At 38.9% G+C, this 19986-nt stretch overlaps 1 protein-coding gene across 2 annotated transcripts in view; it reads left to right on the forward strand.

The window, feature by feature from the left end:
* LOC135486573 (uncharacterized) overlaps positions 1 to 19986 on the forward strand; it is a 159732-nt gene that overhangs the window by 114621 nt on the left and 25125 nt on the right. The window contains exons 4-11 of one of the 2 annotated variants that reach the window (XM_064769455.1): positions 3255 to 3322; positions 4241 to 4333; positions 4625 to 4795; positions 6282 to 6391; positions 9562 to 9670; positions 9981 to 10230; positions 12299 to 12370; positions 18525 to 18589. In XM_064769455.1, coding sequence (XP_064625525.1) covers positions 3255 to 3322; positions 4241 to 4333; positions 4625 to 4795; positions 6282 to 6391; positions 9562 to 9670; positions 9981 to 10230; positions 12299 to 12370; positions 18525 to 18589 — 938 coding nt within the window. The remainder of the gene's footprint in view (positions 1 to 3254; positions 3323 to 4240; positions 4334 to 4624; positions 4796 to 6281; positions 6392 to 9561; positions 9671 to 9980; positions 10231 to 12298; positions 12371 to 18524; positions 18590 to 19986) is intronic. The other variant, XM_064769456.1, reaches the window with a different exon arrangement.

Here is a 19986-nt window from a genome sequence, read left to right on the forward strand (position 1 = left end):
GAGCATCTTAGACATCACCGGGTTGTCATACAAATATGTCAGCCCGACCGCTTGGTTTTGTAAAACCATTGCTGTCTATCTCTGTCGAACGATGCATTGCTGTGTGTAAACTTTTAAAGACAGCTTCCACCTGTACCGTCGGGAACGCAAGGATATCAGTCGGATGTTTAGTGTTTTTCTCAGCAGCGTACATCCTCCCAAAATGTTGGCTTGTAGGGGTGTTACACGCGGACTTGGAGAGTATGTCCAGAAGATACCAAATCAGAACTTTACAAAGATCCTTGCTTCTATTGTATCTACGTTATTTGATTGTATCACCTTATACTGGGTGATATGAATAAAGTATAGCAATTGCTTTTACTTCAGTTTTGTACAGAAAGGCCCAGTGTAAATGTACATGGAGTTTTAGATAAAAGCATTTGCTAGTCTTTATTCATATCACCCACTGTTTCTGATCCAAGTCACCACTATGTTATTTTCTGGGATCAGTCTGATCAGGGCCTATTATGAAATTGTCCTTGCTTTCTATCGGTTCTTACTACTGATGGTCTGAGATACATGTACCTTTTAGTATATCTTTTTGTTATCTAATTTCCTATCATAATAATGTACCGCACGTCGAGTTAATTGACCACGTTTGCACACGGAACACCGCAAAATATCTTAATGCAATTATAATGTAGGTTGTCTCCAGAATGGCTGTACCACTTCGCCACAATAATTGCCTGAGGTAGGACCAATATTTATGTTACCAATGATACGTGCGGCCTAAATTCAATGATGAGACTGAGTTGCTCTTTCGGAAAGAAGTTGCCCACCCCATTTTGGACTTGTCCCCTGTACTGTGGTGAGTGCTTGCATATGCTTTAGGAGTTCCATGAACGATCTATTGTTACACAACTCATGCACGCGATTGCCTGGACTGTGCTAATTCATGCCAATAATTAAGTTCATGATCGGCGGACGTGAGTCTGCGGCCGACATCAATAACATGGTCAGCGGTTACGTGCCATTTCGACACTTTTCATAGTCAGTTGCCCCAATGTGACAGCTTCCTGATGCGATTGTCTTACCTCGGGATAAAGATGCATTTACCATGATAAAGGTTTGACGTCCAACCGTCACAAAATGCCACAGTGCGTGCCAGGTTACGCTATTTAGTCGCCTTGATAGAATCAGAAGGGTGTGACTCAGCCGAGTAATAGTCAATTAATAAACACAGAAGGTAAGAACGGCTAAGAAATGCACATCAATGCAATTGCTTAAGATTTACATCAAAAAGCAGTAACTCGGCACAATTGCTGACGCGCTATCCTAATTTGAATTTTAATGGAATGGGTAATTACTGTATTTTTCTCTGAGAAAAAAAGGTAGCAGAGGCATCGAGTTGACGGAACACACGTCGATTGTTTAAGAAAAGGGGTGCTGTTTCAGTTGCGGTGCCCGAAGGCAATAAAACACATCGTGACGGCGCGTGAGCGGTACAGAAGGCGTGATCACCGTATCCCTTTGTCGACTTGAACTTGTCTAACACAGTTTGAACTTGGTTTTTTTTATTCACAACCAACGTTTTTCTCAATGAATTATCATTTATTTAGGCCCGAAAACAAGAGAACACTAAACACTAAACTTGTCTATCCTTAACACTTCTTAATATGTACTGTGTAGGATATTAGCAAAACATCTTGAACACTTTTTCGCAAATCAAGCTGATAAGTTTGGATAGTCACAGCATCAAATGTCGACAGCGATATACATTTGCATTCACAATACACATTTATACATTTTCTGCCTTGATAAAGTGGCTAATGACAGTTCTTCGTGCACTGCCTCATTTGTCGACCCTTGTTTGAAAGCGCAGTGCCTGCTACGAGATAAATTCATGACAATGTGGTAACGACGCAACAGCTCAGCTGCACCGAGTGTTCGGATGATGCCTTCGGGACCTATCACCTCCATGCTAGCAGTTTATATCCGTATCAATCATTTTGCTAAAACAGATTTAGCAATTACAGTGCTATCTAGCCATATCTAGTCATTCTTGGATTTCTCGAATGAATCATGTCATTGCAATTGGATTCTCAATTGCCTTCCCAAGTTTTAAATTACAATATCTTCGCACCACTCTGCAATGAGATACATGTATACATGTATGTTGTGGTATGCATTTTAAACTTCCTTGATATCTCCAGTCATTACTTCAAGGGGAAAATCCATAAGTCTCGTTTTGAGTGCAGAGTGTCTTGTAACGCAACCAAGACCTTCGATTCCTTGCTTTATTCACCTATTGGGAAGCATTAAAGGATTGAAATCAAACACTCGGCATCGAGACTGTGTCGAGATACCTAACCCTTCGAGGGTCTTGCGTACGACTCGAGATTTGACTACATTTTAGCTCGTCCCTGCGAGGGGCTCGAGTATACGGCTCGAGGTTGACTATATTTTCGCGCCGCCCTCGAGAGTTTGGTACCTCAACCCCTCCACCTTGGTTTCAATTCATTGAACAATGAGCCATCTTTGTCATCATTACTTCTGCCAAGGTGTAGGGTTCTGATAAGATTCTCATATCAAGATTCTTCTTCAATAATATATATAAGTAGTTTTGTGTAAATGTACGATGTACATTAGATTTAGATGGTTACAATATTGCGCATATGCTTGATTTCCTCTCGCATCTTCAGGAGAAAACATAATTCAGTGCACGTTTCCTGGCTCTTTGCATGCATTGCAGTATACAAATGCAATGATAGCATTGATACTACACTTTTGGCAGCGACTTCCTTTTGCTGGTGTAAAAGACGTCCACTAGTAACTAGTGAAGATGATTGTAATTATGATTATTAGTAACCACAACTTACTTTTGCGTCCTTTGCGGAGTGTCAAACATGTCTAATCACGATATACATGTATCTCAAGTGCATTAGATCAACGGTTGCTTTACTACCTCTTTTACTCAAATGCAGTAGCAAATATTCATTTCGTGCTTAGGTGAGCCTATAAAACTGAATCTGAAAGAGTATAATTGCGAAAACGACACGAAAATCGAGTCATTGTTATACAATGTATTCTAAAACACTCTTTTGCAGAAGATACAAGGTTAGTTTTATCGGTTTAGACGTATACGGCTGACTAGATTTTCCATTGCAGAAAGTACGAGATGCCATTATTTTGTTATTGACTCAGCTTCCCCCTTCTTCAATGTCAATTTCATCTTTTGCCAATGTCTCAAAAATCATTTTTGTTTATCATTGCAGTAATTTCGGATGCTACCGATGTTTAGTGATAACGCCGCAGCACACGAATGTATTGCAGTATAAAGAGAGTGAGTATTGTTGAATTCTCCACACCCGAAACAAGGTTCTTTTTTAATTCATTTTCTGCTTTTTTTGCTTTGGAAACGAATTCAAAACACCTTGTAAAAAATGCCCACCATTTTTAGCAAAAATCTCAACTTGACAAAAAAGAAATCGATTTGCTGAGATATACATGCTAATTGCAGCCATTCACTCTGTTTCCATGGCAACAGATGATGATATTGTGGCAAACCTGTGATAAATGTGACCTCCAGTATCAACTGGAGATCATTCTAAAACTTAATGAGAGTTGAGATTAAAAAATAACCAGTGTGTTTCTCTTACAAAAAGGAGGAGAGAATCAGCTGATGATGTGTTTTTTCTTCGTTTCATTCTATAAAGTAATGACAATAATTCGAAATAATTACTTCACAGAAACCTCACTGATGATGCCGCTCATGACTCACTATGTAGAATATATATGTAGTTCTTATCTTAGAGGCTTTCTTGGTTACCCTGGCAACCAATGTCTCCATTTTCAATTTGGATGAAGGCTCGAGCAAGGCGCCAGATTAACAGGTGTCAGCGATGCAACAGGTTAGGAACATGCATCAGCCTCTTGAGACAGAAAAATGAGAAAATGGCCATCGATTGGCTAATGTTGGCGTCACTGGCTTCTTTTCTCCTGAGCGTTGGCGCCTCATATTATACGTGTATTGCGCGAGAAGATGAACTTGTCTTGTTTTTATGCTGCTATCCATTTAGTGATAGTGTTTCTTCGGTGCGAGCTACGATTGGTAGATTTTATGAGAAGACGGCGGCGTGAGACGAAGAGATATGTCTCAAGTTGGCAACGAGCAGCTGTACCTGGTTGTTAGCACATCGGTATTCGCTTCATTCTGATTGATGAACCATACGTTTTAAATAACACATTTTTTTTGTTTCAGGCTTTTGTCTGGGCGATTCCGAAAAGCCTGTGCCGCATGATCTATGCGATAGAATCCTAAGAGATTACAATGTTCTCTACACATTGATAAGAGGTGAGGGAATTGACTGTTTTCAACTTGAATTGTATGTTTCAGAGAATTGAGTGTTTGGAAATGTTGTGTCACTGGAATATATCAATAACGACCAAAACATAGCTTCACTCAAACTATCAGGTACGCTTACACCAGGCCTTTTTGTTCAAAACTGAAGAAAGAGCCCCAACTTTAAATTGTTTACTCATATCACCATGGGCTAAGAGAAAGGTGGGAAAAGCACAAAACGTAACACTATTTGCTCATCTTGAGTCAGATTTTGTAGACTCATCTCTCTTCTCATCTTTTCAGAGCCCAGTAAGCCGGTTCCTTGCCCTTTCCATGGATCGTTCTTCTTCTCCTACCAGAACAACTCGGTCCCTTGTATAACTCCCTTTTCATCGGTGGATGAATGCGCCAGCAATACTCGGTTTATGTTTCACTTTAAACAGTGTAAAAATACAGAATACTCACAAAATTTAGGTAAGTTGTTACATAATTAGTTTTATTAGCAATTCATATACTTACTCGAAGTCTTTCTTCAGCATTTATCTGACCTGCGACATTAAAAGTCTTGCAGAAACTCTAGTCAGATGAAAGTTGTCTGATATTAATAGTGCCAGGAGTTGTTGCAAGACGAAATGGTCTGCCACTGACCATTGCTTTCTAAAGCCAATCATTTACCAATGTTATATCAGAATGTTTGGTGCTCGTGAACTAAGACCTGTCTTCAAAAAAATCGGGAGCATATTTAATGGATAACAAATTACAAAAAAATATTATGCTGCCATCAAGCTGTCAAACAATTATTGCATGAGTGTATCATAATTATGATCGATAACCATGACAGGTTATCATTAAAGCTTGATCATTTGATTATGGTGTAATACCATACATGGTACCCACATAGTAGATAGACAAACAAATTGGAGCTCACCTATGTACAAGGAAACATTTCTAAAGCAAATTTTGCTAACCAAAAAGCGAAGTGACCAAAGTAAAATACAGTGACCGAAATACAGCACATATTATAAATTCCCAGCATCTGATTGAGATGCCATCACCACTGAAATTGAAATATGACAATTGATTATTTCCATGTCGGGTTGGTGTATGATTAATTTAACGGCTTTAAAAAAACTATAGAGCATATTCTCTGGCAGACGCAGTTTTAAATTAGAAATCAGAATTAGTTAAAATCAATACGTCAGGCTACACAATATGGCAGTAGATAGCGGTTTCATTTGCTGATACGGGATGTCCTCGTGCCTACCGGTAGCCTATCATTTCTGTACTTTAAAAGTAGGAATATACATTTCGGAGATCCACAAAAGGGTACCAGTAGGAGTAAGTAGGCCCTGGCCCCGCTTTCATTGTGACTTATCATTCACAATCTGCAAAGCGCTACTTCCCATACCGCCCTGGAACATTGACTAACACAACATTAGAAATATCCGCTGGTATGGCTTTAGCGAATGACTGTGACGACCTTTGCATACATTAATATTTAAATAACACTGTTCATGGAGTATAAAAAGCCAATTATGTGGCACCCCAAGAGGCCTCTTCAAAATGGCACCCGATACCGGTATTCACGAGGACGACCTGTATTATTGCTATCAAACATGTCCCAGTCATATGGCGCCAATATCTTTGTCTTGATGCTAGGCCTTGATGATCCTAAACGTCCTTAATTGATCTAGAATAAAGACCGTCCTTCCTTGAAAGGAAACCCTGAATTGTAAAGTTGTGAAAAAACTTCTTCCAAAAATGCTTGAAAAATGGTGACATTGAGGACAATTTAGTATACAGCAGAACAAGACATTTGATATCTGTATCACTATCTTCCCATTTCGGACCAGTGAATACACAGCCCACATGGTGTCATTCCCTACATACATGTACATCCGCTTCCTTACATCTATTTAACAACCTCCATCTCAACAAAACTGACGTCATTTCATTTCAGATCTTGACTTCCATTGCCTTGCCACATGGAAGAGTGGACAGAACTACATGATCGGTCACTTCCAGGGAAGAGGATTGAGAAACAATAAAAATCTACAGTATAGATGTTTCGTAAGTTTCATATACATGTAGTTTTATTACACATTTGCAAAGACGAGCAACCCAGGCTTAAGCTTATTGAACTATCGAGGCTGTAGGTAGCCGACGGTAGGACATAGTTCAAATTTTCAGCGTTCAAATCTGCATGGTTGACTTATATGTACATTTCTAAAACTCTGTATAACAAACTTTTAGACATATATCAGCAGCAAAGATGACCATAGTTCTCGTGGCTTTAACGTTGAATGTGCCATTACGGCACTAAAGACACTCTGATTGGTCGATGGCAATTTATCGACAAATACTTCGCGGGCATCAAGCTCAACCCACTGCAAATATGTGGACCTCTATTTCATTGCAATTTTATTTCCCCTACTACGCACACATCTTACTAAGAGTATTTTCCGATCATTTAAACTGATACCTACAGAATTCTGTAAAACATTCGTCTCAAAGTTGTGATTGCTAAAGGCGGCATTCGTTATGTCGTGTTTGAACAAGATATAGTAGAACATTTAAATTGGCATTATAGAATTCATGCAGTCATTAGAATCCTTTGAATTGTGAGTGAACTGTTTTTCTCAGAGAATAACGTTTCTGCTTGCCAGGAAAGCTGATGTTGCGTGGTTTATTTTAAAAACAGATCCCGGTGGAAACTCCTCCTTTAAAGTACATTAATGACGATGTCAATTACTGCTTTGCCTAATTATGTTTTCGATGTATAACACTTAGTTAGAATAGTTTCAGATGAAAATTGACAAAAAGATGTCTAAACCCTATTGAACAACACACGTGCCAAGATTCACTCAGTTCGACAATCAAAATAATTTCTTGGGGTGCCAGACTCTTCAAAAAGAGATCATAGACACCTTACAATGATTAGATGTTATAGCGAGCAAATCAAGAGATATGTTAAGAACCCTTGGCACGAAGACAATTGTGCTCAGGATTTGCCTTAAATCGGGGTTGGTAATGTGTTCCGAAGACGGGCATAGGTTCACTAATTAATATATGAGAACACACTGTCTCCGAAAGTGACCTTAAAGCCTTAAACCGCACCAAAAGCAGACCATGATTTGATTGTAAACTACGTGATGTGCACTGGCGTATTGATGTCGTCGCGTGACTAAATTTTAGATAATTATCAGAAATTTGTATCAGACAGGTGCCTGATTTGTTTTTAAAAACAAACAATAAAACTTTTCGCTTGAGGTGAAAGATAAACATAGCGAAGATCAATGCAAACACTATTAATTGCACATCTACATTCAACGTAAATGACGACATTTTGATGTTTGAACTTTTCAAATGTGCACGGTTGGCTTATATTTACATTACTAAATCTATGTATAACCAATGTGTAACATTTGCCTTTTGGCAAACATGAAGGGTTTGCATCACCCATTATGAGATAATGCATAGGTAGTTTGCAGTCATAAAAAATAGAAGTTATACGATTTAAAGCTGTTTTCATCTTCAACGAAAAAATTTATACAAACTTGTTTTGTGCGCGGACGACCTGGAGATGTTGACATAAATTGTTTGTGATATCAGCCCCGAAGCACACCATCTCCAGCCATGCTTATGCGTTGTAGCATGCAGACATTGCTCGTGTAAGGCGACTTCTTCTGATCAATCATATTGATTTACCCAATTTAAATTGAATTCAGTATCTCTTGATAGCTATCGATCTGTGCAATTAATATCTCTCAGTGGGCGAGAAGCAACATCTTTGAAGGGAGAATCAATCTTTTAGAAAAAACTGTTATTGAAGTATTGCTTAGAGCCTCTCTTAGCCTTTCTTAGTTTACTGACAATTTCTTTTTAACACAGTTTCGATGTAATTAGGTTATTCGAACAAAATTATAATGCCACGCTGTCCCGAAAATTAAGGTTGACACCATTCGGTGCGACTATGGCAATGGATAACAACTTATTCGTAATTACAGTCTGTTACCGTCACGCAATACAGTTAAGAGTATCAACTTACCACCCGTCTAGCAAGGCTATCCAGACGTGCAGTGCCATCTAAGCTGCTGCTTTCCAACTATTACCACACTCAACACAAGGAACCCTGTCATCTTTTCGACTTCATGTATTTAGAGGGAATAGCGATACCATAATTTGTCATTTATGATGATGGTTAAATGCTTCTTACCAATTCATTGAAAAAAATCCAGTTGATATTTCCATACTCCCTTTAACAACATTCTTTCAACTGCCTTCTTATAAACTGTTTCACAATCCCATCTCGTTAGCAGCCAGTATACCATTCTGATCGAAAACAACCAAGGCAGCCATACTGAAGGGAAATGTCCATTTGCAATATTTATACCTAATTGGATTAATTACTCAGATAATTTTAAGTCAATGGATGTGACTCGGGCTTTGTGTGGCGAAGAATTTCCACACCATTATTCCAACTTAATCCAACTAAATGGAATATAATTGTTATGGCCATTGCTTCCTTGCCAAGCAGTGACTTAGCAACGGCAGGAACGGTGGGGAGTGTTCACTATAAACTTATCATTAACCATGGGTTCTGGGCTAGCAGGCCCCGGGGCAGTGTCATTTTATAATCGGGGAAAATCAGTGTATTAGCCTCAGTTAGCAATAGCGTAAGTTTAAGAAAATATGGGAAACGATGGCTTATCGTAATAGTTGGTGATGAGACTTCAGCACAAACTTGGGCCCTGGAATCATTATTTTTGGTAATTTCTAATTTTTATTGTCAACTCACAAAAATGTTTTGTAGGCAAAAACAGGAGTTTCAAGTTAACAGTTTACAAGCTTTTTCTATTCTGAAGTGCGGTGTGCACAAGCGCAACGGTGCGAAAAAAACTTGGGCCATGGAATATTAGTGCTGGGAAAATACCACGTGCATTAGATTAATATTTCAGAGATATAGTGATGGAAATTCATATTCCCATATCAAATTTCAGACTTAGACTGGGCTGCTTATCATGATGGTCCTTGAAACAACTCACAAGCCAGCTTACACTAGATTGAAAAGATTGAATATCTCTATCAATATTTCTGAACTGCGAATTTTTAGGTGACGTGCAGGGCGTATGAACCCGACAGTAAGGATGCTAAGAACGAATTATTAATAAATTTGTGTACCAAGCATTTAAGAATACTTTAAGATATCATTTACTTAATGTTTGCTTATTGATTTTCAGATGTATGAAGCTATAACCAACAAAGTAATGATGGCCATGTCAGCAGATGCTTCATGTATGGGACTGGTTGAACCAAGAGACGGACCGCTCACTATGAATCTAGAAAGGGGTAAGTTATATCGACATGACTGAAGAAGCTTGACATAGAAGTAGCTATGAGCGTCAAAGTACTATATTAGTGTCGCACTAAAGCACTGACACACCTTACTTAAAGGTACTGAGTAAGACGTTGCTATTTTGCCAGCAGACAAGTCTCCCTGACGATCAAAAGCACTGGATCTGAGATGATACATGGAAAGTCTTAGCACCGAACCCGACACATTTCTAGTAATCACACTTCGTTGAGCTTATTGGTATTATTTTCTGCAAGATTAACTAAAGCTGTGAATCAGATAGAGTCGATCCTGTTCTTCTTTCAGATGTCCAAAAATTCGCAACGATTGTCTACCAGTTCCCGGAATGGTTTTGGCGGCGGGACACCAAATGGCACGACCTGTCGGGAAAATATACATATCATTTAGACAAAGATAAACAGGTCATTAGAATATCATATCAAGCAAAATCTGGAGATGAGAAAGAGGTGATAGAAGCTATAAGATGTTACGAGATTGATCGGGTCACAACAACGGAACGGTTGTTCCAGGCTGTTAGTATTACATCAAAAGGATGGTAAGTAGCCTTTCGTTTCGGTACCAATTTTCTTGGCGATTATAGATGAGCATATGTTCCACCTTTTATAGCACTTTTTTTGTTTTAGTATTTGCTTTAGTTTTTTACTTTATGGTAATGTTAGAGGTCTTGTTCCAGTGGTGCACTTGGTTTTAGTCTTATTTTTGTCCGTAGGGAAAAAGGCAGCAAATTTATTGTTTAGCATGAAGGTTTTGGTTATTGTTATACAATAAATGCCCATGTCGCGAGGTGTAGTCTGAAAAATGGCATGCAAAAATGCCCCGAACTACCTTGCCTTTCACAACTAATATCAGATCAGGCTGAAGACAAACAACATCTTACCTCTCATCTATAGAAAATTTTATGACTAATTACGTCAAATTTTTACTTAAATGCTACACAATGGCATAATCATCTACTCTTTGTGTTTACATCATGTGACATATCCTAGCATAAAACACAATTAACGTTGTTTCAAGACCTTAGATCTTTGCTAATGTTTTTCCTATTGCTACGTGCCGCAGGCCGTCTATTCTTGACTCTGTAGTCGAGGTGACCTGCATTTTTTTCATGATGATTAGCTCATCACATCTCATCATTATTTGCCGACATTGGCGAACCATTAAGCCACACAAGATACTGTTCTAATCCCTGTTTGTTTTGTGCAAACTCAAAGGTTGATGAGCCAAGATTAGTTCTGATTGAGTCTCCCGCTCTTTGAGGTCACGAGCCAGCATCTTGTAAGCTGCGACAAACGCTTAGGTAAACACAAAAATCGCTTCGGAGCTTCGGAACTAATGTGACGCCGAACTAAAAAATTGGCAATATCAACCCTTCAGGTCAAATGATATCCAAAAGAAACACGACTTTGTTTTATCAAGATTTATCTTGGTACACTTTATTAGTGGCATTTAATTCATTATATCAGCTTGCTATAGCGTCTTAAACTGTTTTTAGAATAAGTGAGAATTGTATCGTGGTGATGCTGTGGTTTCGATCAGATAGATTTGATCGGCTCTATTCTCATCATTCGCTCTGCTGTCCTCGTTGACGAGGTAATTAGCGAGGGTGTAAAAGTAAAAACAAACTGATGACAACCTGACATAAGGATGATGAGATAGAGAATGCCGATCATCATGTCGAGCTTGGGGTATGAAGAAAATAACATTTCGAGCTGACAGTTTTTTGTTTCCCTTATCACCGGCGTGACAACCTGCTTCAGTATTCTTTATCACCAAACATGACAAGAGGATTTCACTCATACGACTTCTTATTGGGTATTTTTGGCTAAAGAAGTCTAACAAGTTGCGTCGTGATGCCAATAGACTGCGTTAAAAAAAACCCTCAGAATTCAGTCAATTCATTTTATTAATTGCTCACTCACTCAATTTATTTTATGAATTATGAATTATTCCTCTCTAAGTTCAAGTCAATTAGGTAAAGCTGGGAGCATACTTCACGCAACATCTATGTTACCGAAGCATTGGTGACTCAATGCCACTGACGCTAACAAAAAAAACACACGCTTGGGTCCGTTTAATATCGGAGTTTTAAAACCTCGGTGACGGGCATGATCTCGCCAAATTTTACCTCTGTGGGCTCCCAGCTAGACTGGCAGTTCGTTTCGTTACTAATTTTGTTGTACGTTAAATGTGCTAAATGATATAGTTCTGACGGTTTTGAAGGGACGGACCACTATTACCGGGTCTTAATATCTTTCCATATTTATTGGTGTTTCCTTCATTTATTTTTTTCTTTCTACTGGGCAGACCACCCTATGCTTATTTAGCTTCGTTGTCTTATGTCCTTCCTGTAAGCTGTTACTGGATGTTTGGTATTGCCCCATGGTGAATTTGACTGTCTAAGTTGCTTTCGCTTAATAAAATGCTTTCAATTCAACGAGGGACCAGCGATGTCGTTTCGAAATGAAACATTTTTAATAGGAAAACAACAGTTTTCCTAGGAGAACGACATACAGTTTCTTTGGGCAAATACCAAACATCCAAGAAGTTTTCAAAGTTCCCAAAGCTTTCCTTGTACGTCAATCCTAACTGCTTTTGTGTTTTAGCAATACCTCGTGTGCCTACACAGCGAAACTTGGATATCGGCCAATACTGCAGGCGGATGGTTGCTATCGGCGGTAAATGTGCAATTATTTCTTTTTCGGAATCCTGCGCGTCCTTGATCACCTGACGTTATTCATGTTTGCAACCCATACTCATTTTCATAACATGTTCTTGGTAATGCCAATATTTTAGATGCTGCTACTTATCATGCTAGCTTTAAAAAGCATTTCAGATGTTCTCCTTGATTTAGTAATTTGCTCAGTCTAATAAAACCCGAATACGAGTGCATAGAATATACAGAAAGGGATGTGGGAATTCAAAGCAATGTAAATTTCGTCTGACTGGTCCAGACTAAATGCATACCCTTTTGAACAAGGCAATGGAAATATTAATTTTGCACCACACAAAATACCCCTATCTAACGTTGAAGAGTCTAATGCCAAGGAAACTGGGTTTCCAGTCTATATAGTATTCAGTATAATTCGGGTGAATTATAGGCATCCGTTGTAAGTGATATGGCCGCTGTCTGGCTTGGGCCTAAACTTAAGGGATGGTGCCAAAAAGTTGGGGGTTCCGAATCACTTCTGTCTAAGTTGCATCGAGTGGATAATACATCTGTATATATAAAAAGTTGAAATTATTAAAAACAACTTCGAACATCGTTCACACTAAGCTTGTACCTGTGGTCGAGAAAGTCTGCTGAGTCGGTGTGGCAAGGATGGGATATCTATTTATTTGAAAAATAATTTTGTTGACTAAAATCACCTCTTTCCCCCATTTAATCTAAACTGTTTGAAAATTTTCCAAACCAATCATCACCAGCACACCACTCTACCCTCTGAGATGTTTTTCCTTGTTGGTGTCGAATCTGTGGCGATGGGATATTGCATGATTTGGTACGGTTCATTGGTGGCAAGTTGCTCGCTGTAAATATTGGTGCACTAATTTGTGTGGACACAAGGAGGGGACGGACTAAGGCCAGGGCCTGGCTGTTCAAAACATAGCCCATACTCGGCGTTAGCGGATGGAGATAAGGTTAAAGTAAAGTTAGTTAACGCCAGGTGGGCACCTACTTGTTTTGAGCAACTGGGTCTAACGTTTTTCTAATGGCACGTGGTACCTGGTTAATATGGTTAATGCACTGCTTCTGTTTCAGGCTAGCCCGTCTAGTGTTGCTTATTTGCTTTTTACTAAAACATTTTCCCTTTTACAGATGATGTTGAATTGCTTTGTATCAAAATTAACAGTTGATAATTAATTGACAGTTGATATTGTAAACGGCCTATCAATATTCGTGCCATTTTATTTTTGCGATATAAATATATGATCGTCTTCTATTTGCAGTAATTTCCTTTCACTTTTTTCAGTTATAAATTTTACAATCTGTGTTTTGTTCCAACGGATGGTTAATGGCATGCGTCAGGATATATCTCTCTGATCAATAATTCAACTTGATTGTCGACGGGGCCAATTACGAGACCACCAAGGGCCATCCTGTTTTTTATATGGTAAATTGTAATCTGCAGAGTCATAAAAAATAAAATAAACATGACTGTTCCAGATTGCATTATGACATTGGAGTGTGTATCCATGCTTTGACTATGATTCAGGAATATACCATAACAAAAATGGGAAAGGTCAGGACCACATTGTACAATGATTTCTCTCAGGACATACAGATAAATGGGAGGAATTGTGAATACCCCAGCCATTCCGGACACATACACAAACAATACGTTTTTCACCCCCCTTGTGGCAGTTGGTATACTTCATGCAGCCATTAGCTTCTCTGAAATCGTAATTAACGCCAACGAATACATACAGCTCAAACATTTAACCCATTTCCATGGCGTCGCCAGCATCCCATTATGTGCTGTGGTGCCCTTGGTATACAATGTATTTGTCTTCGAGACAATTTGTTACACCTTGTCTCCTACTGTCGCCTTGGCTAAGTACATTTGTAAAACCCACCACAATGGTTGCCGAGCTCCCTGAGCACTCTCTGTCAACACATCAAAGAAACATTAAGGGCAAAGATCCAGGTGATCTCTAACATTATGTGGTTAGTAAATCTTCATCACAATGACTAGTGGCTGTAGGAAGTATACGACAATGTTTGCTGAGGCAGATATAAGAGTTCTTCCAAGTCGTAAAATAAATGAAGGGACATCTTAATGCCCGGAGTTTCCCCATTTGGCTGGGCGAATATGTCATTTGTACTCGGGGCTATTTGTCTCATGGCTTCGATCCTTGCCTTGTGGCTTAAAAGGGTAGGCCGTTTGTAATTACTGGTGGGACAGAAAAATAGAAATACAGTAGTTGTAATGCATACGAATTTGCTGAAACTTGGTAGAAATAGTATTTGTGTATATGTCAACGCAACACCACGAAATTCATATTCTGTACGTACATGTATCAACGCAATTGGAAACTTTCTAATTCAATGACAAATTTGAAATGTTTAACGAACAGCGCAGGCCTCAAAAGGGATTCAGTACCAAGCAGTAAGTCTTTGCCGGGCTGTTTTTTTAATTTTATAACAGCCGATTCGCATCATACCATTCGTATAACAAAAGGCTGTCAGGATCTGACAGCTGTTTTTTACCTGCTGCAAAGATGCTAGTTGTATTTAAAGTGGGGTCAAGGACAAAATGAGTTAAATGAAAAATGTAATGACTTTTAACAATGGTGCATGAGGCCACTATACTAACTTTCAGTGCATTGCTTTGAAGCTTTAGGCTATTTATCATCGTCTTGGCATCATTACCACGCATTGGGATTTGCAACCAACAGCATGATGCTTTATTTGCATCTTGAAGAATCGTTCCAAATCATTTATATATATATGAAGACGATTCACCGGTCATCGAAATCTTCAACTTATAATAGATTTCAATCTTATTTTTCGAAACCTCGTACAAAGAAACACGAAAAACTACGCACCCCGTCGGTCAATCCTGCGGTTCTTCATCTCAACAGCAGCCCCCAAGACCCCAGAATGACAGGCACCAAAAAACATTTCAGCCGCCAAAAAGTGTTCAACACTTCTTATAAGTAGTTGGCGAATTCATAGACTTTTGCACTTGCCAAAGGATGAGATATTTCAACATTCTCCAATGTCACAAACCATATCAACTCCTGACAGATTTTCGCATGGTTGGTTTAATTGTCGCTATTTCTTTCCATGGTTAAGATAATCCTTTAGCACATTTCTCGCTCTAATACTTACATAATGGACTACGTTGGTAAAGAAGTCATAGAATGGTCATACGATATTGACAACACCATATAAGGCCAAGTGAAGTTAATAAAATGATACAATAGTCCGAACCTTTTCTTGAAATAGGGTCGGGCAATTTTTATATTTTCACTTTTCACTTATGGTTCATAACGTCAGAGTCGTCACATTTCAAGGTGAATAATGTCCATTACCACGTCCTAAGAACTGATGGCCCCTCCAGTGCACTCTTAAATTAGAGAAATCCTTGGAACAAAATGGTTGGAGTCATACTCATAAAGGGAAGTACTCTCAGCATGGTCAGATGTAAAATGTAATAATGAAGTGGTGATAGATGTATAATAAAAAACATTTCTCAGCGGTGGCCAAAAATCGGAGCGGGCGGGGACGAGAATCAGTCTGTCAATTTTACCTGGCCTAATCCCAACAAGTTGTTTTGCCACATTAGCCATCCTCACAGACACAGTGTGCTTTGGGCAATACTGATATTGAAAAGATTGCTTCTGGAGGGCTGACCGCGGGCGAGACAGGAATATCAAACGTCGCATATTAGTTCCAATATGATTTTGCCAATTACATGTAAATATCACTTGGCATGCTTGGGATGATGTGCCGATCAAACGTGGTAATCTATGTTTTTGGTGTTTGAGTGTGAAGACGAGAGGCATATTTTTCTCTCCAAGTCCCAAAGCGATTCAGCGGGGTTTTTTTCATCAAAGAGGAAAAGGGAAAAACCTCTTTGTCCTCAGAAAAAGAAAGATATATGAAGTTTTCAATCCAAAATCACTAAAACAACAAAATCACGTATTTTCGCGAGTAAGCGCAACTATGTAATGGTTTTTGCAAAAAAAGGTGACGTCCTATTTTTATTGGATTCAAGGATTGTGCGGGTTTACAATGAAACACATCTTCTTTTACCATGAGAGTTATCTCAATTATTCTTTTTCTGATGATTTTAGCCGCTTTTGCATCTAAACCTTTCATATATCTATATTCAGGGTAAAGGGGCACATATATATCGTGTCCTTCACCGCCTACGTCATAAACAACCACTGTAGACACTAATTGTCATTTGTGTCTTATGAAATATAATGCATGGGAAAAGTTAGAGGTAACATACTTATCGAGTAATGGCATTATAAGTCACACCATCAGAACGTCTTTGTTTTATCTTAATTATATTATCAATTGACTTTATGTATCCTATCTAAGGCCACCAGGAAGTTTCTTTTTGGCTCACCGTAGGGGAGTCTATACGATACCGCAGTGTCCGTCGTCCGGCGTCGTCCGTCGTCGTCGTCGTCGTCGTCGTCGTCGTCGTCGTCGTCGTCGTCGTCGTCCGTCGTATCCTATTTCAAAAACAGTGGCACGTTTTTTAACCGCTAGGCCTATGAACTTAAAACTTTGTACACATGACCCCCTAGGTCAGATGACCCGTGACACTAAATTTTTGTCCGATCTGATTCTCTACTTGGCCACCAGGGGGCCAAATGTGGATATCTAAAAAGTGTGATATCTCGCTTATTAGTGACTTGTTTTCGATAAAACTTTTGTGGTAGGTACTCATAGCAAGGATACATCATATATCTTACGGGTTTTTAATTTGATCTACTTTTCAAGGTCGCAGAGGTCAAATGGCGTGAATTGGCCGTTTGAGTGTAACTATGGCACGTTTCTCAACCACCAAAGCTATGAGCTTGAAACTTGGTACATATAACCCCCTATATCAGATAACCTCTGGTGCTGAATTTCAGCCTGATCTGATTCTTGACTTTGCCACCAGGGGGCCAAAACAGAAAAAGTAAGAAGTGCAATTAAGCCTGCTTATTAGCAAATTGTTTTTGATGAAATTTTTATGGCAGGGACCCCTAGCAAGGTTGCCTCAGATGTTGCACGATTTTTCGGATTTGACCTACTTTTTAAGGTCGCAGAGGTCAAATGGCGTAAATTTGCTGTTTGAGTGTAACTATGGCACGTTTCTCAACCGCAACAGTTATTAACTTGAAACTTTGAACAAATGACCCCCTAGGTCAGTTGACCTCTTACACTGAATTTTGGTTCGGCCCAAACTCAAAACTCAAAAAGTGTGATTTCTCGCTTATTACTGATTTGTTTTTGATAAAAGTTTCATGGTAGGTACTCCCAGCAAGGATACATCACATATCTTACGGGTTTTTGATTTGACCCACCTTTCAAGTTCACAGAGGTCAAAGTTGAAAACTTTACTGTTCTTGGTACGTTTTGTCGTTGTTCAATGTAAAGAGTTTTAATTTTGTGTAATGATGCATCTAAGAAGCCACTATTTGTATGCCAAGTTTCAGCCAGATCGGAATTCAAATATGGCCGAAATTGCATGTTTTGTGGGTTTTTCCTCGTATTGTGGCAATCCAAAGGTCGTGAGTTCAAACCCCGGTCAAGGACAGCCAAAAATATTTTTATTTTTCATCTTTTCCTTTTTTCTTTTCTGAGTTCTATCTTACATTTTCTTTATTTTTTGATTTATTTGGTGCCATAGATTTAATTAGGCGGCCATCTTGGAAATCGTTTTTTGCCGATTGCTGTAGTGTAACGAGTGATGAAATTGTTATGGTCAGGTGGATGTGTCTACATCACATATCACCCTGGTTTGTTATTTGACCTACCTGTCAGGGTCACTGAGGTCAAAGTTAAAAATATATTCACCGTGACCATTGTCATGGAGTGGCACGTTTCTTCACTATCATTTTCACCTAGACTCTACAAGCTTGGAACCACAAGTCTCGGATTCACCACTTGGCCAGGGCCGGCTCTGAACTGGTCACAGATGCATGTATAAATTATGAGAGGCCTACATACTGTAGCACTTTCTGTAACTGTCTACTAAAAATACTTACGGTGAGCACAATGGCCCCTGGCCGTTTTTTTCAGATTCAGCGCCTCGACAGTCCTGATTGTGAACCACATATGCCTTTCACTTCGCTTTTAATACCAAGGAATCCTTCTCTTTGCAGTGAAACTAAATTCCAGTGCATCCGAATACTTCAACGGAATGACGATATTGCTGAATTCCACCGTGGTAAGTCAAACATCTTTCATTAATAGGAAGCTTTGTAACATCAAGTGAACAATTTTTTTTGCTGAACATTGGTTTATTATTTCAGGGCACGGTTTTAAAATAACTTATCAAAATTAATTTAAAATATTTTGAATTAATAAGTCTAGATGATGAGACTGAAACTTTCTGAAGTGGCTTGGTAAGCTAATTGTTTCTTCTGTTTGGGCTGTGTCATTCTGGCTTTCTATAGTAATAATATATAGCCCCAGCGTTCTGAGAGGGGTGGGTGGAGGTAATGTTAAAATTCAGAATGCAATTTCTTCTTCGACACAGTAAATCATTACTAAAATGACATTTTATGTTTTACAAGAAGCGATGCAAGACTGAAACAATTCTCATCCTCTGTATTACTTTAAGTCATCTGTGCCAATCAATAGCAATTTTTATCTGAGGGCTTTCATTGATTTCCTTCATTGCCAATGGCACAGCAGCAGCCTGCAGCAACTTGAAATATGTAATGCAGAATCTGCATGGCCCATGGCAAATATAATGGGAAATTGCGGCATGTTATTCGCTATACACTATTTAAAACTGCATCCATAATGATTTACTCTTGCATTGATCGAATCATTTTATATTGAAAAAAATCCCATCGTTACATTCTCACATGACAATCACAAGCAAAAACACAAAATACCGTTTGAATGATCAGAAAATTATATTATCATCCATCGTGTTTGGAGGACAAATCAAAAGGGTTTATCACATTACTTGACTATGTTTTCAACTAGTGCGTGTAAAATAGTGAGGGAAAAAACTGTGGTTATCATTTTCGTAAAAACCTCTTTGTCTTTGTGATAAAGGCCTTCATTCTATTTCAATAGCAGACTGCGGTGATGTTGATAATCAAGAAAAACGAGCGATGGTGTTGATTCAACACTAAGGGCTCACCATCAAAGAATGTGCTTGTGTATTGGTCCGAGTCAGTGGCTTTTAACTCACAGCAGCTATTGCTCAGCGATATATACCTCTTAGTTTTATAACATAAATTAAGCCGTATATCATGTCGCATCTTTTTTTTTGGTGCCAATACATGGAAGCATCGGGGAAGATAAATTCTTTGGCAAGGATACAGGGAAGGGCACAAAAAAGCCATGATATATCCTCTAAGTAATTGCATATGGTTCCCCAAACTATGATTAGCTTATTCCTGCTATATATGCCTGGCCTTAGAATATTGATTTAAGCCGAATGAACAAAAAGAAGAGACACTTTGATTTACATTCTGCCAAGGAGAAAGCTTGGTGGTTAGGTCACTCTATCGGGCGAACGTGCGTCACTTTTTCCATGTCCTCAGTGTTCTTTAGCCGTAGTCCATTTATCTTCATAATGGCTTACCACGGGAGGCAGATCCTGTT

Source organism: Lineus longissimus, chromosome 4 (genome assembly GCF_910592395.1).
Source record: "Lineus longissimus chromosome 4, tnLinLong1.2, whole genome shotgun sequence".
In the NCBI taxonomy this organism is placed as follows: domain Eukaryota; kingdom Metazoa; phylum Nemertea; class Pilidiophora; order Heteronemertea; family Lineidae; genus Lineus; species Lineus longissimus.